Source organism: Mustela lutreola, chromosome 16, assembly GCF_030435805.1.
Source record: "Mustela lutreola isolate mMusLut2 chromosome 16, mMusLut2.pri, whole genome shotgun sequence".
NCBI lineage: Eukaryota > Metazoa > Chordata > Mammalia > Carnivora > Mustelidae > Mustela > Mustela lutreola.
Genome location: NC_081305.1, coordinates 54,165,628 through 54,180,023, shown reverse-complemented (window position 1 = coordinate 54,180,023; position 14,396 = coordinate 54,165,628). Strand labels below are relative to the sequence as shown.

General features: G+C 51.3%; 1 protein-coding gene across 8 annotated transcripts; it reads right to left on the bottom strand.

The window, feature by feature from the left end:
* Positions 1 to 1,419: 1,419 nt before the first annotated feature.
* LOC131817546 (sialic acid-binding Ig-like lectin 10) lies at positions 1,420 to 12,233 on the bottom strand. 8 transcript variants are annotated; one of them, XR_009348547.1, is made up of 12 exons: positions 11,961 to 12,231; positions 11,497 to 11,880; positions 11,061 to 11,345; positions 10,758 to 10,805; positions 10,382 to 10,666; positions 9,290 to 9,337; positions 8,912 to 9,169; positions 8,546 to 8,830; positions 8,163 to 8,253; positions 7,851 to 8,073; positions 4,925 to 5,249; positions 1,420 to 4,300 (listed from the first exon to the last, which is right to left on the bottom strand). XR_009348547.1 is itself a non-coding variant. In XM_059151031.1 (12 exons), exons 1-11 carry the CDS (start codon positions 11,995 to 11,997, stop codon positions 4,983 to 4,985), a joined length of 2,211 nt encoding a protein of 736 aa, XP_059007014.1. In that variant the 5' UTR covers positions 11,998 to 12,231; the 3' UTR covers positions 1,420 to 4,300; positions 4,944 to 4,982. The 8 variants fall into 8 exon arrangements, 6 of the variants coding, with proteins under 6 accessions (XP_059007014.1, XP_059007015.1, XP_059007018.1 ...); XM_059151031.1 differs by having other exon boundaries at positions 4,944 to 5,249; XM_059151032.1 differs by lacking the exon at positions 1,420 to 4,300 and adding an exon at positions 4,370 to 4,405 and having other exon boundaries at positions 4,944 to 5,249.
* Between the last annotated feature and the right edge of the window lie 2,163 nt (positions 12,234 to 14,396).

The window sequence follows — 14,396 nt, the reverse complement described above, 5'->3', positions numbered from 1 at the left end:
AGAAGGGGTATCTGGCAACACAGAGAATCTATGCTGAGACTTCTGCCTTGGAGCCTGCCTTCACTCTTATTTTCATTTACACGACTTTGCCTTTCCCCAGGGTCCCAGGTAACCGCCCCATTCCCTCCAAGTCCAGTAACTACTGCAGAAGTCAGGACCTTAGCTCACATAGTTCAAGGTTATGACCTTGGTCAAACCTGTTGCCCTAGCAACACACCCTTTGAAACTTCCCAGGTCACAGCAACTTTGAAGGACGACTCTCATGTCAGGATCTGGGGGTTCAGGGGGGAAACAGAAGCTCCCCAGCATCCTCCCCACCCCAACCATGGTTCAAGGAATTCATAATGTTCAGTGCTTATCCATTTTAGGACCTGTCTGAGTCTGAATTTCACTTCTGCCATTTCCCCACGTGGCCTTAGGCAAGCCGCCTTTATAAAATGAGGTGGTTGCATTGGGGGACCCCATTCGGAGTTCTTTCCCTCTGTGTATACTGACTCCTAGTGGCCAACTGCAGTCTTTGCAGCTAATTTACTGTTGAATTTTACGCAGTCCCCAGCCGGCTGCAGCACTAAAAAGCATGACAGAGTAGGTATCCCAACCATGTATATCATCAACCACCCAGTAACGACCCCATCAGGGCTCCTAGGATGACTATGGAGGAAGAACAGAGAGAGCATGGAAGACAGTGAGTTCTCGTATCTTGTTCTCGCCCTTGCTCTGTATCTTATTCTCCAAAGCTATTTGCATTCCCGCTGCAGATTGGAGCGCCATGGCTGAAGCAACTAGGCAGGCTTTTACAAGCTGATAAGATTTAAAATATTATAGTTGCCATTAACAAATGTGAGATCTGGGTCTCAATAAATTCTCTCTTCTTTTGAATCAAAGAAGAATACCTCCCCCTACTTAAATAATCACACTTAGGGATACTCAGATTATCATAGTCAATGTATGGGGGATGGTTTGCAGTTTGTGAAGTACCTTCATCTATGGTTTCTATTCAGTCATTACAACACGACTTTGAATAGGGGTATCTCCATCATTTCCATACACGGGGAAAAAGTCACTTGCCTTCACTCAGTCGGGAAGTAGGTGGTAGAATCTGGACACAGGTACAATACCTTTGTCCTTGCCCTGTACCACAGTTGCACACCTCTTTATAAGACACCCTCTGTCCAACCATCCACCAGGAGGCTGCTTTAGGGTCATGACCAAGAGCCTGGGCTCTAGAGTCAGATTGCCTGGGATTGAACCTTACTAATCATGTGTGTGGTATGGTGCAGGCCTATAACCTTTTGGTTGCTCAGTTTGCTCAACTGTCAAACAGAGTTAATAGTATCTGCATAAGGGAACCCTTGGAAAATTTCAACTCAAAATCTCCCCCTCCCTTTTTTCCCCTTAAAGATCTTATTATTTATTTGAGAGAGAGAGAGAGCATGAGTAGGGTAGGTGGGGGAGAGGGAGAAGGAGAAGCAGCCCTGTGGTTGAACAGGGAGCCTAATGCCAGACTAGATCCCAGGACCCTGGGATCATGACCTGAGCCAAAGGAAGATCCATAACCGCCTGAGCCACCCAGGTGCCCCTTTCCCCCCTCCTTCCTCCCTCCCTTCCTCCCTCTCTCTTTCTTTCTTTCTTTCTTTCTTTCTTTCTTTCTTTCTTTCTTTCTTTCTTTCTTCTTTCTCCTTCTTCTTCTTCTCCTCCTCCTTCTTCTTCGTTATTTGCTATGTAGTGATCTTCTGGGAACCAGAGTGATTCTGTCACCAGGAGATCCTTCATACCACAAAGCTCAGGCCATTTCATTGACAAGAGGGAAGTTTTATAAGCTGTGACTAATAAAAGGCAGAAAGTTAGGAGCTGTTCTTCAGTTTTCACATCTGACCCTAGTCATAAGCATTATTACCTGCTAACTTCTTTGTAATATTTATATTAGAGAAAAGTCAGAACCTGCGTTTTAGTGGCTCGAATGAGGAAAAAAGCTGTGATTGAACATGAGCCCTGTTCATGTTCATTTCAGATATAAAGAGAGGAGAGCCTGTCACCTCATCTTGGGAGGAAGCTGTGTTCAGACTATGTCCATGCAGCTGGTCACTGTTGATGATTTCTTTGTTTGTTTTTTTGTTTCGTCTTCCTAAGAGTATGGTGGTGGGGATGGGAAGAAGGGAAGAAGGATGTTCATCCTTAAAAAGATGAACAGAATTAGATAAGGAAATCTTGGGATACCTGGGTAGCTCTATCGCTAGGCATCTGCCTTCGGCTTGGGTCATGATCCCAGGGTCCTGGCATGGAGCCCCACGTGGGGCTCTCTCGCCAGCGGGGAGCCTGCTTCTCCTTCTCCCTCTGCTGCTCTGCCTGCTTGTGTACACACACACACACACACACACACACTCTCTCTCTTTGTCAAATAAATAAGTAAAATCTTTTTTAAAAAAAAAAAAGAGTTTCGGGGCGCCTGAGTGGCTCAGTCAGTTGGGCGTCTGCCTTCAGCTCAGGTCATGATCCCAGGGTCCTGGGATCAAGCCCCACATTGGGCTCCCTGCTAAGCAGGAAGCCTGCTTCTCCCTCTCCTACTCCTCCTGCTTGTATTACCTCTCTTGCTAACTCTCTCTGCGTCAAATAAATAAATAAAATCTTAAAAAAAAAAAAAGAGTTTCTGTATTGAGTGGGTTAAGCATTAAACAAAGCACAAAGTGAGGTAAGCAAAGTGAGGTAAGCGTATATATGTCAGTCAACGGTACAAACATTTCCACAGATATAGGTGTGGAATTTGAGAGGGTTTAGCTGAAGTGGGGTTATCTCTGAACAGCCTGTTATTTTCTCCCTTGGGACACACAGCCTCAGGACCCCAGCCCAGCACCCCTCCCAGGCTTGGAAAACATATCCACCACCAGCTTCTTCCCTCCCCAGAGTTGTAGCCTTTTGAAATCATATGCCTTCCCTTCTAAACTTTCCTCTGCTCTTTAGCTCTTACCCCCGTTCACTATAAATTTGGTCAGAGATGGGCCTTTCATGCCTCAGTCCCTCCAAGTGCCCTGGATTACCGCCTGGGGGTCCGAGTCCTTGTCACTCAAGAGCACCCCCTTCAGAAGGGATTGCGAAGCAGTGGGGAAAACTGGGATTAAGAGCCAGACAGCCTTTGCTGAGGTAGGTGGCACTCTTCCTTCCACAGATTTCTCCTGTGTGGCTTTAGAGAAGTTAGTTCACCTCTCTGAGTCTGACTTCTCCACAACAGGGATGCTCTTTACTGCACACCAGCTGTTACCGAAGGAGGTAATTGTTTATAACTGGCTCGCAGTGTGATACATGGTAGATGCTCAAAAATGTTATTTTCTCCTTCCTTCCCCTTCCCTTTCTCTTATTATTTATTACATGGCAACTTAACCAGGGCGAGTTCCCTGAGAAAACTCTCTTTGACCTCCGTACCTATTTTTCTGCATTACGCATAACCTCTTCTGCTTTATCTGTAATTTTTTTTTTGTTTTCCAGCTCTCCCTGTCTTCCAAGTGTGTAATTTAAAACTTTTTGAGGGGGTTGGGAAGAGGAGCCTGGATGGCTTAGTGGGTTAAGTGTCAGACTCTTGGTCCCAGCTCAGGTCTCCATCTAAGGGTCATGAGTTCAAGCCCCACATCCTGCTGCAGCCTACTTTAAAAAAAAAAAAAAAAAAAAAAAAGATTTTTTTAATGCAAAGTCCAACATCTATTCTGGGCTCCTCAGTTTTCTGCCTGATAAGTGGTAACCATGCCCCAAGAGAGCTTTCGGAGAAGCATATAGAATTCTGATCTCTGGGGAAGGAAGAAGGGAAGGAACGCGTCTGTTCTGAGAAACAGACCCGTTTTCTCTCTTCACCAGCCCGTTGATTCAGAGTACATTCTGAAGTGTTTTGTTGTTGTTGTTGTTGTTGTTTAAGATTTTATTTATTACTTGACAGAGAGAGACACAGCGAGAGAGGGAACACAAGCAGGGGGAGTGGGAGAGGGAAAAGCAGGCTCCCCCCAACTGAGCAGGCAGCCCTATGCAGGCGTGATTCCAGGGGGATCACGACCTGAGCCAAAGGCAGACGACGCTTAACGACTGAGCCACCCAGGTGCCCCTGAAGTTTTTTTTTTTATTCCACTTGGAAAGCATTTCCACTCCCACGACCCTCATGCGTTTGCTCTTCCTGGGTTGGAGAAGGCATCTTCCCCTCAACCTCCATCTGGTGTCCTGGCCCTGAAAGACCTCACTCTGAGGACTTCCTGTCTTGTCACACAGCTAGTCGTTGTGACTGCTCTTGAACTCATTCTTGGCATCTGCCTCTGTTCCTCTTCTGTAGAAATAAGGGGCTGTGATTACTCTAGATTAAGATTCCGCAAACTCTTCCTGCAAACGACCAGACAGCAAGTATCTCAGACTCAACTCTGCCAGACATAGGCTGTGGACATACATAAAAGAATGCATGGTCCAATAAAACTTTATTTATGGACACTGAAATTTGAATTTCATATCATTTCCACACATCACAAAACATCTTTCCTCTTTTGATTTCCCCCAACCACTTATTTTTTAAGATTATTATTTTTTTAATTTTTATGGTTAATAATCTCTACACCCAGCTTGGGGCTCACACTTGGGGCTGGGAGATCAAAAGTCACAAACTCTTCCCATTGAGCCAGCTGGGTGCCCCTCCCCCCTACCTTTTAAAATGTAAAAAGCACCCCTGGCTCAAAGTTAGGCAGACGGCCAGACTTAGCCTCTGAAGTTAGCTTGCTGACCTCACAGAGCAGTAGTTTAATTGTCTTTAAAGGCCCTCCCACCTTTGAGAAACTGTGGCAAAGCCAAGACTTTTCCTTGCCTCTCAGAATAGTGTGCTCAGGTCTGGGATAGGAGAAGCCATCCTTGGAGGACGAGAGAGAGAGAGAGAGAGAGACTGACTGGTGGCTCATTTTCTCACCCTCTCCAATCTGCCTGACCTGGGTCCCAGCCCTGCCATGCCGCAGCCCAAGACAGCCTCAGTGGAACTTGACATCTGTGTACTCTGAGTGGGTATCCTTGGGCTCCTGGGTCTCTCGTGGTCTGAGGCCTGAGAAGTAGAGGGTTGCATAATGGAGCTCCTCTTGGTTATTCTGCGATTCCGAGGCTTGAGTGAGTGATTTGGGCCCTGGACAAGTGTGGGCAACAACATGGAGCTCCTTCTGGTTCTTCTTCAATTCCAGGGAGTGAGCACCGGGAGGAGGGGCTTGGGAAGGACTGCGTGGTGTGGCTTTCCGATTCCCAGCCTGAGGGGAAAACAACCATCCTTCATTCAACGGCTGCTCGAGAGCTTACCATGTGCCAGGTGCCTCGAGGACCTGGGGGTTGATTACATCTTGGGGCAGGAACAAACAGTAAATAACGTCTGTGTGGAGGCCAAGAAAAATAAGGCTGTACACACCTCAAGTCTAGCCCTGACATAAGTACAGCCATCTTGGCAAAGCAAAAGCTGGCACCTTGCACCCCCTCTCTACCTGCTCCCCTCCCCTCGGTAGTGTGTGTGACATCCCTCAGCCACCCCTGGCTGCCCTAAAAGAAAAACAAATAGTTAACTTGCAGAGATCACAATCCTGCAAGACAGGAGTCTCCCTCGGTTTACAAATGTCCTAGTGATCTACAACAAAGAAGCTATCTTATCAATAGTCCAATTTCCAGAGGCAAGTAACTCAGTTCCTCAAGCCCTAATGTCGCCCTCCCCTCCATAAAAACTGAAGGAAGCTAAGGCAGAAGGAAATGTAAATAAAGTTAAATTTCTTCTAAACCTAAATCTCACTAACAAGGTTACTTGATAGGAGAAATGTGAAACTTTATCTCTAAATCTCCAAGATAGTGTCAGTGATCATTCCCAAGCATATGACCCACTGATATACATATAAAGGGTCTCATAAGAAGATTTTTATTATTGGTAATGAATAACCTTTTCCCCAGACAACAGCTAGTCCCTCAAGGTCCTGGAGACCTCGCTTCCAAAATTCTTTAGACTCTTACATCATTCATAACCCCCTTTGTCCTCACCCACTGCAGAGTCCACCCCTACTCCGCCTTTAAAAACTCTGACTATAATATAGTTCAGGGTCCAAGTCCCTACTCCGCTGTGTTGGGTATACTTGGGCCCAAGGTTAAGCTTGCTGAATAAGCCCTCGTGTGATTGCACTGGTGTTTGGCTCCTTGGTGGTCTCTCAGATGTGAAAACTCAGGTATAGCAGGGCTTAAGCCACCCGTTCTGTGGTTCTTTGCTGTGGCAACCTGAGCAAACAAACACAGGCAGATTCCTGTGGCCACCACCACAGTCAAGACGAGAACTGTCCCATTGCCGCAAAGCTCCTCGCTTGCTATTCCTTTATGGTCCTCATCAGCCTCCTGTCCCCAGCCCAGGCAACTATGAATCTGTCCTCCATCTCTACAATTTCACCATTTTCAGGGTGTTATAAATATGGAGTCATGCACATATGACCATTTGAGGTTGGCTTTTTTTTTTTTTTTTTGCCTCTAAGGTTTTTCAACCAGTAGCTTCTCTTGTTTGTTCCTTCCTTTTTTTTATGACTTTAGATTTTATTTATTTGACAGAGAGAGAGCACAAGTAGGCAGAGAGGGAGAGAGGGAAAAGTAGGTTCCCTACTGAGTAAGGAGCCTGACACAGGGCTTGCTCCCAGGACCCTGAGGTCATGCCCTGAGCCGAAGGCAGATGCTTAACGTACTGAGCCACCCAAGTGCCCCTCATTTGTTCCTTTTGATTGCTGAGTAGTACCCCATGGGGGTAGAGGTACCTGTTTGGGCTTGTAAAGGATAGCATGCAGGAGAAAGAGAGACTGGCGGTGAGAGAGGAAGCAGGGGGCATGCACAGGAAATGGGTGGTGCATGGTCGGGTGTGGGGTGGGAGAAGTGGTTTGGGCATATTTTGAAGGGGATTTGCTGATGGGTTAATTGTGAGGTGTGGAGAAGAGAGGAGCAAAAGATGACTTCCAGGATTTCAGCTTAGGCAGCAGGGCGGATGTGGTGCTGAGATGTGTGCTAAGATGGGCCGGGGGGAGGGGAAGCCTACAGGGAAGAGTTAGTCTTAAGTTCTGTCTCAGGCAGGCTCAGTCCAAGATGCCTGTTAGACATCCAAACAGAGGTGCTGCCTCAACAATCAGCTGTCAGTCTCAAGGTCAGGGGTGAGTTTGAAAGATGTAAATTTTGGAGTCATCGGTGTATTAATGTTCTCTCCTGAAACTCTCCAGCATCTGTAGAACACTTGCTAGATGCCAAGTACTATTCTAAATGCTTTACAGTTACAGTGAGCATGGTGAACCCTTAGAACGATCCTAGGTGGAAGAAAAAAAGAAAAGAAAGAGCATGATCCTAGGTAATAAGTATTACTATTTTCCCCCATTTTATAGGTAAAGAAACTAAGGCACAGGGAAATTAAGAGATTTGTCCATGAACGCACGATGATAATACCAGGACTGAACCCAGACCAGCTGACTTCAGAGCCCTGCTCCTAATCACTAAACACACTGCCTCTCGACAATATTAATAATGATCACATCATTAGTTATAATCAGTAACATCATCAGAGTGGTAATCATGGTATGGCCGCTCCATTTTAAGCAAGTACATGCATTCTAATCCTTGAACCAACTCCCGGAAGGAAGCAGAGGGAGAAATGGAGGCTCTGGGGGAGCGACCGATCTGGTCAAGGTCTCACAGAGAGTAGGTGCCAGAATCAGGACTTGAATCCAACACCTGCTCCTTTTCCACCTTGACATCCCTCGGGGGAAACATTGGGACAGGACAGGACAGGACAGGAGAGGGGCCAGGGGAGAAGTCTGAGCCGAGAAAGCACAGGCAGCCCAAGAGCAACTCACCAGGGGGCCAGGGTTAGGGAACACGTTGATATAGTCCAGGATTGTGCTTCTCCGTGCAGGCCTGGGCCTCGGCGGCATCCCTGCCTGGGCCGGAGTCCCAGCCTGGGCCGGAGTCCCAGCCTGGGCCGGAGTCCCAGCCTGGGCCAGAGTCCCTGCCTGGGCCAGAGTCCCCGCCTGGGCCGGAGTCCCAGCCTGGGTCTGTTTCTTCCTCAGAGTCTTCCTGCTGGGGAAACAACCAGCATGTGCCCCTTGGAACCTCACCAGCCCCAGCCCCACACACCAGCCCCACACACATTCTGGCTCCTCACTCACATGACCAGGAGGAGGCAGAGGAAAAGAAAGGTCATGACGCCAGTTCCCAGAAATGCTCCATTGGAGAATGCTTGTGAGACGAGACCCTTATCTGCACAAGGAAACCATCGGCCATCTCTAAGCCCCTCCCATTAACCTGGAGCCTCACACCCACCTGCCACAGGGCAATCGGGCTTTCAGCTCCCTTCCCAGACGTTTTATCTGAAGCCCCTTCTGTCCAAGTCTTGGAAACCCTGGGGCACCCCAGGCCCAGATGACAGGACTTCCAGTTTAGATTTCCCTCTGCATCCCTAGCCACAGGGGCTGAGTGCCCTTTCCCAGCTCCTGCTCTAACCACAGAACCTTGGCCCCTGCCCCATTCAGCATCCAGTTGCCGTCCGGACCTGGGAGCAGCAGGACTGTGGCGCTCTGTTTCCCGTGCACATTCCAGGCCTCACAGGTGACTCTGAGGCCAGAGCCCAGCGGCCCACTGAGGCTCAGGGAGCTGTTGGCCCAGGGCCCCGCAGAGTTGGAGGTGACGGTCCAGGAGGCGTTGCTGTGGTTCCCCTCCAGCAGCTCCTCCCCCAGCCGCCAGCGCAGGGTGGGGGCCGGCTTTGCTCGGGAGGAGCAGTTACAGCGCAGCCCCTCGACCTCCCAGGAGCAGGAGGGGCTGAGCAGCCGCGGAGTGTCTGCGGGAGAAAGGGGAGGGGTCGGCCGTGTCTCTCCTCCCCAGGCCCGGGCAGCCTGCCCCCAGATGTCCCCACACTCACAGATCACAGAGAGATGCAGGGAGATGTGCTGGGAGCCCAGTGCGTTCTGGGCTTGGCAGGTGAGGTCTCCTTCATGCTTCATTTGTATCTGAGGGAGCTCCAGGATCCCAGGGTCTGCGGGCTGGGAAGGGCTCAGAGTCTGTCCCCCCAGGACCCAGCTCAGCTGGGCTGGGGGGTTGCTGTGGGTGACACAGAGCAGACGCAAGCTTTGGCCCTCCAGGACTGGGAGGGATGTGCCATTCCCGAGGTTTTCCAGGACTAGGAGAGGAAAGAGACAGGACAGATGCTCAGCTGAGGGCACAGGGGCGCCAACATTCCAGACACTGAGGCCCCCAGCATGGCCCCATGAGGCCCTGGTTTCTCTGGTCCCCTTCCTACCTGTTCTATTTGCATACAGGGTCATCACTCTCAGGTTCTCTGGGGCATCTGAAACAGACAGGGTTCTGGCTTTAGACAAGGGGCTGCCCTCTGGACAGAGAACGGTCCTTGGAGACCAAGATGGCAGGATGGGGTTGAGGGGGTGGGGCCGGGGGGGGGGCGTGGATTGAGTCACCAGCTGACCAATTCTCCCCTGAGTGGCCCAAGGGAATAGATAGGTAAGGAGGGCTGGCATCTGTGATTTGTGGTTTATAATAAGAAATATCTGTTTGGTCTCTGTCTGGTTCCTAAAATCCTTGGAATTTCCTACATGATGAGAGTCATAAAGGTGTCTTGATATTAATAACAAACCCCTTTCCACCATACCTGGATTTATGCAAATGAGGCAATTTTTGGAAAGCACCTCCGTTCCACCCCACCCCTGACTTCCAGGGAAGGGAGAGAGGCTGGAGGTGGAGCCAGTCAGCAATGGCCAGTCATTTGCTCAATCCTGCCTTATTGAAACCTCCATAAAAACCCAAAAGAACACACTTTGGAGGGTTTCCAGGTGGGTGAGCACGTGGAGGTGGCAGGATCAGGGTGCACCTGGAGAGCCGCCATTGCCCCATGCCTGCCCACCCCCCACCCCACCCGCGTCTCTTCCACCACCCGCGTCTCTTCCACTGGCTGTTCCTGTTCTATCCGCTTGTGGTAGCCTGAGACCATCAGTAAAATGTTCCTGAGTTCTGTGAGCTACTTTATCACATTAATTAAATCCGAGGAGGGAGGGTGTCACGAGAAACACCAATCTATAGATGACGGTTGGTCAGCCTGGGCTTGAGGCTGGCCTCTGAAGTGGCGGGGGGTGGTCTTGTGGGACTGATCCCCCCCACTGCGGGATCTGACTCTGCCTCCAGACAGAGTGTGGTGGAGCTGAACCCCTAGAACGCCTAGATGGCATCAGAGGACTGCCTGGTGGTGTGTGCAGGGGGAGCCCACATCAGAGATGGAATTGGAATCGTCAGCCCCAAAAGGCCTGGGACCCTGCCCCCAGCCCCAGCCTCCTCATCCCTCTCCCTTTCTGGAAACCAGGGCCTGGCAGGTCACACTCACACTGCACAAAGAGGTCCAGGGTACGGCTCCGGGAGCCAAGCCTATTCTCTGCTTGGCAGGTGTAGCAGCCCGAATCCCCAGGCTTTACCGCCGGCAGCACCAGCTCCAGGGTTCCAGAGCCCCCAGGGTGGGACCTAGAGAGGACCCGGTCCTCCCGGGCCCAGCTCAGCGTGGCTGGGGGCTGGCCGTCAGCAGCACAGAGCAGTCGCAGGAACTGGCCTTTCTCAGCCTCCAGATGTGGGCTGTTGCCCTGGGGCTCCAGGGCTGGAAACAGCAAGAGAAAGGCTGCAGGGAGGAACAACCTCTCCCTCACCCTCCTGACACCAGCTTGTCCTCCTGCCAGGACTAGCCCCTCCCTGCCCCAGGTCCTCTGTACCTGACGTGTTGACTCGGGAAACGCTGATAGCCAGGTCTTTGGGGGCATCTGCAACAAGATTGAGAGCTGACTCTGGGGAGGAAGATGGGGTTCCTTACAGTCTGAGAGAACGCCCGCGGGATGGAGGCAGGGAGAAAGTGGGACTACCCTCTGGACACAAGTGACAAACATGCGCTGAGGCAGTGTGCTGGGCACCTCACTGGCCTCTCTGGGCTGCCCCCACCACCACCAGCTGCTGCATCTCTCCACCTGCACAACCTCCGTGCCCATCAGCACACTCCGATGCCCCGCCACCAGACTCACAGGCGACATTAAGTCTGGCGGTTCTCTCTGTGCTCACGCCCTTCCTGGAGAAGTACACACGGCAGGTGAGGTCGGTGCTATGGTCCTGGGGTCTCGGAGTGAGAGTAAGCACTGAAAAGTAGGAGGACTTGGGTCTGGGCCCTGGGGCGGAGACGGCGTCCCCCAGCCAGGAGAAAGTAGGGGCTGGACATTCCTCAAAGTTCCAGTTAAACACACAGATGACTGCCACCGGACGTCCTGGCTCCAGGATCTCTGGGACGTAGACATCTGGCTTCTGGGTGAGGTCTGGGACACAGAGAGGGCACATGGGAGCCCCGGAAGGGGATGTTGCAGGGGGCGACCCCTGGTCTGTTCCCCACAGTACCCCCTTCCCACTGGGCAGGAGGTGGGGGATGGCAGGGAGGAGGAGAGGCCCCACCCCCGGTCAGTTCCGCACCTGTCACTTGCAGATTGAACTGGTTTCTTACAAAACTGTATTGCGCATAATAGCCTCTCTCCACCCGAAAGAAGTACCATCCCGAGTCTTCCATCTGGGCCTCTCTGATCAGCAGGGAACAGCTCCGGTTCTGGGGATTGCCAATGAGCTGGAATCGGTCCCTGGGCACGGTCTGCACTGCTCGATTCGGGTTGTTTGTGGCCACTGGCCTCCCGATGCTCGAGTCTGTCCCGGTGAGGAACCAGTAGCCAAGAGCGGGGGTGTCCTCTGTCCAGCCAATCGGGGGGTAGGAGAAGGTGCAGGGCACAAGCACACACAGGCCCTCCTGCACAGTCACCTCCTTCTGTACTTGCAGTGAGAATCCCCGGAACTGAGCCAGAGACCCTGTGGGAGACAGAGGTTTAAGCTCCAGCCCCTGGCCCCGGGCCCCCACCCAGGCCCCTTCTGGCCCTTGGCCCACTCACCACTGGACAGCAGGGCCAAGAGCAGCAGTGGGAGCATCTCTACACAAGGAGGCCCTTGGGCTGGGCCCCCAGACGCTGGGACAGGCAATGGGCGGGGCAGAAGGGGAAGAACCCGGCAGAGGAAGCTGAGCCCCAGGCGCCTGATGCTGGGCCCCACATGACACTCCCCGACCTTGCCACTCCCCACCCGTGCTCATCCACTGGGACCCAGTTCTTCCCTGGGGTGCCTGCCGGGTGCACAGGACTGCAGAGCTGATCCTTCCGGCAGTCACCTCCCCAGGGAGGGAGTGGAAGGCCTGTGAGGCTGTGAGGCCGTGGGGCCGGGGCCAGTGGAGGGTAGGGGCTCTCCCCCTGCGCCCTGGGTCACTGGGGAAGCAGAAGTGAAAGTTCACAGTGAACCCTTCTTCAGACAGGGGCCCTGGGGATGGTGGTCAGTGCAGAGGTGGCTTTTGGGGGGATGGGGGAAAGGCTGGTCTAGAAATTTAGAATGTCCAGCTAAAGTCTTTTTGTTTTTTAATTTTTAAAAAGATTTTATTTGAGAGACAGCAGGAGAGGGAAAGAGAGAGAGGATGAGCAGAGGGGAAGGGTGGGGGGCGGGGGGGTGGTGCGGACAAGAAGACACACCGCTGACCCGGGCTGGATTCCAGGACCCAGAGATCATGACCTGAGCCAAAGGTAGACAGACGCTTAACCAATGGAGCCACCCAAGCATCCTAAAGTTCACTGTCAATTAAACAACGAATAATTTGTTTTGATGTAAGTATGTCCCAAATATTGCAATGGGACATTCCTGTATTAAAATTATTTGTTGTGGAGCCCCTGGGAGGCTCCATCAGTCAAGCATCTGACTCTTGGTTTCAGCTCAGATCATGACCCCTGGGTCCTGGGATCAAACCCTGAGGCAGGCTCCTCACTGAGCAGGGAGCCTGCTTTCCCTCTTCCTGCATCCCCACCCGGTACCCCTGCTCCTATACACACACACTCTCTCTCTCAAATAAATAAATAAATCTATTTAAAAAATTATTTATTGTTCATACCTGAAATTTGAATTTAACTAGATGCCTTGTGTTTGTAGTTGCTAAATTTGGTAACCCTAGGCCAGTCTCAATTCCATCCCTTCCTCCCTGATTGGTGGGCTCACCGATCCCATGGTCTGTCAGAAGCTCCCACCCCCAAGACCTTAGTCTACTTCTACAGCTCCTCTTCTTTTGCCCTAAGATTGGATGCATTTACTTGTGTTTTGTTTTGTTTTGTTTTGTTTTTAATTTATTTCAGAGAGAGAGAAAGCTCAGAAGCAGGGGGAGAGGGGGATCGACCCCAGGACCCTGGAATCATGACCTGAGCTGAAGGCAGATGCTTAACCGACAGAGCGACCCAGGAGTCCCTGGATGCCCTTACTTGTAATACTTGTGATAAGAACACCTGCACCCATAGGTAAGGGGGATGGGACTGAGTGGAAAAGCTCTCAGATGTTGTCCCCCTCACCCAGTCCTTCTCCTTGAAATGACCCGGGTCACATAGAGACACGTGTTGGTCCACTGAACCTCTGCACCTGGGGACCTAGTACGTGGCAGGTGCCATGGTACACGCCAGAGACACAGGCAAATCAGACACGGTGTCTGACCTCAGGGGTAAATGAAGCTTCTGAGAAACAGAAAAGCACTGAAGTACTCATAACTCCTCCCACTGCTGATCCCCTCCCCCACACTTGCTAGGAGAGATGGTGATGAGGAAGGCATGGTCACTTCTTCCTGGAAAGCCAAGAGAGGTCTCCTGGGGGAAGGTGACCTGTGGCTGCCTCTGTCTTTGCTCTCATATCTACAGTGTTCATGTGCTCAGGCTGCCATAACAAAGCACCACAGACTGAAGGGCTTAAACAACAGAAGAAATTTTCCCCAACTGCTCTGGAGGCTGGGAGTCTAAGATCAAGGTATCGGTGTCTTCCCAGGCCTCTGTCCTTGGGGGGTGTACATGCCATCTTCTCCGTGTGTCCTCACATGGTCATCCCTCTCTGTGTGCTGATCTCTCTTTCTTTCTCTCCTTCTTCCTTTCTTCTTTTCTTTATTTCTAGTAGGCTCCATACCTAGCATGGAGCCCAAAGCAGGGCTTAGACTTATGATCCTGAAATCAAGACCTGAGCTGAGATCAAGAGTTTGACGCTTCACCAAATGAGCCACCTGGGTGCCCCCAATGTCTTCTTAGGAGAATGCCAGTCCTATTTGATTTGAGTTTGCTCTATGACCTCATTTTAACTGAATTACCCTTTTAAAGGCCCTATCTCCAAATACAGTCACATTGGTCAGGACTGGGGTTAGGATTCAACATGTGAGTGGGGCAAGGCGGGGGACACAATTCAGTAGCTAATAGGCACCTTCTGCACTCTGATCCTGGTCCCCACTGCCCAACCTGGGCTTTATCAGGGGACAGCCCAAATCC

Bases quoted from the DNA above. Each gene is read 5' to 3' on its own strand.
- LOC131817546 (XM_059151031.1), bottom strand. From the start codon at position 11,997: ATGCTCCCACTGCTGCTCTTGGCCCTGCTGTCCAGTG. The intron at 10,806-11,060 runs GTGAGTCTGGTG...ATCTTGTTGCAG, and splicing joins CGCCAGACTTAATGTCGCCT to ATGCCCCCAAAGACCTGGCT. The intron at 9,170-9,289 runs GTAGGAAGGGGA...TTCCTCTCCTAG, and splicing joins CCTGTATGCAAATAGAACAG to TCCTGGAAAACCTCGGGAAT.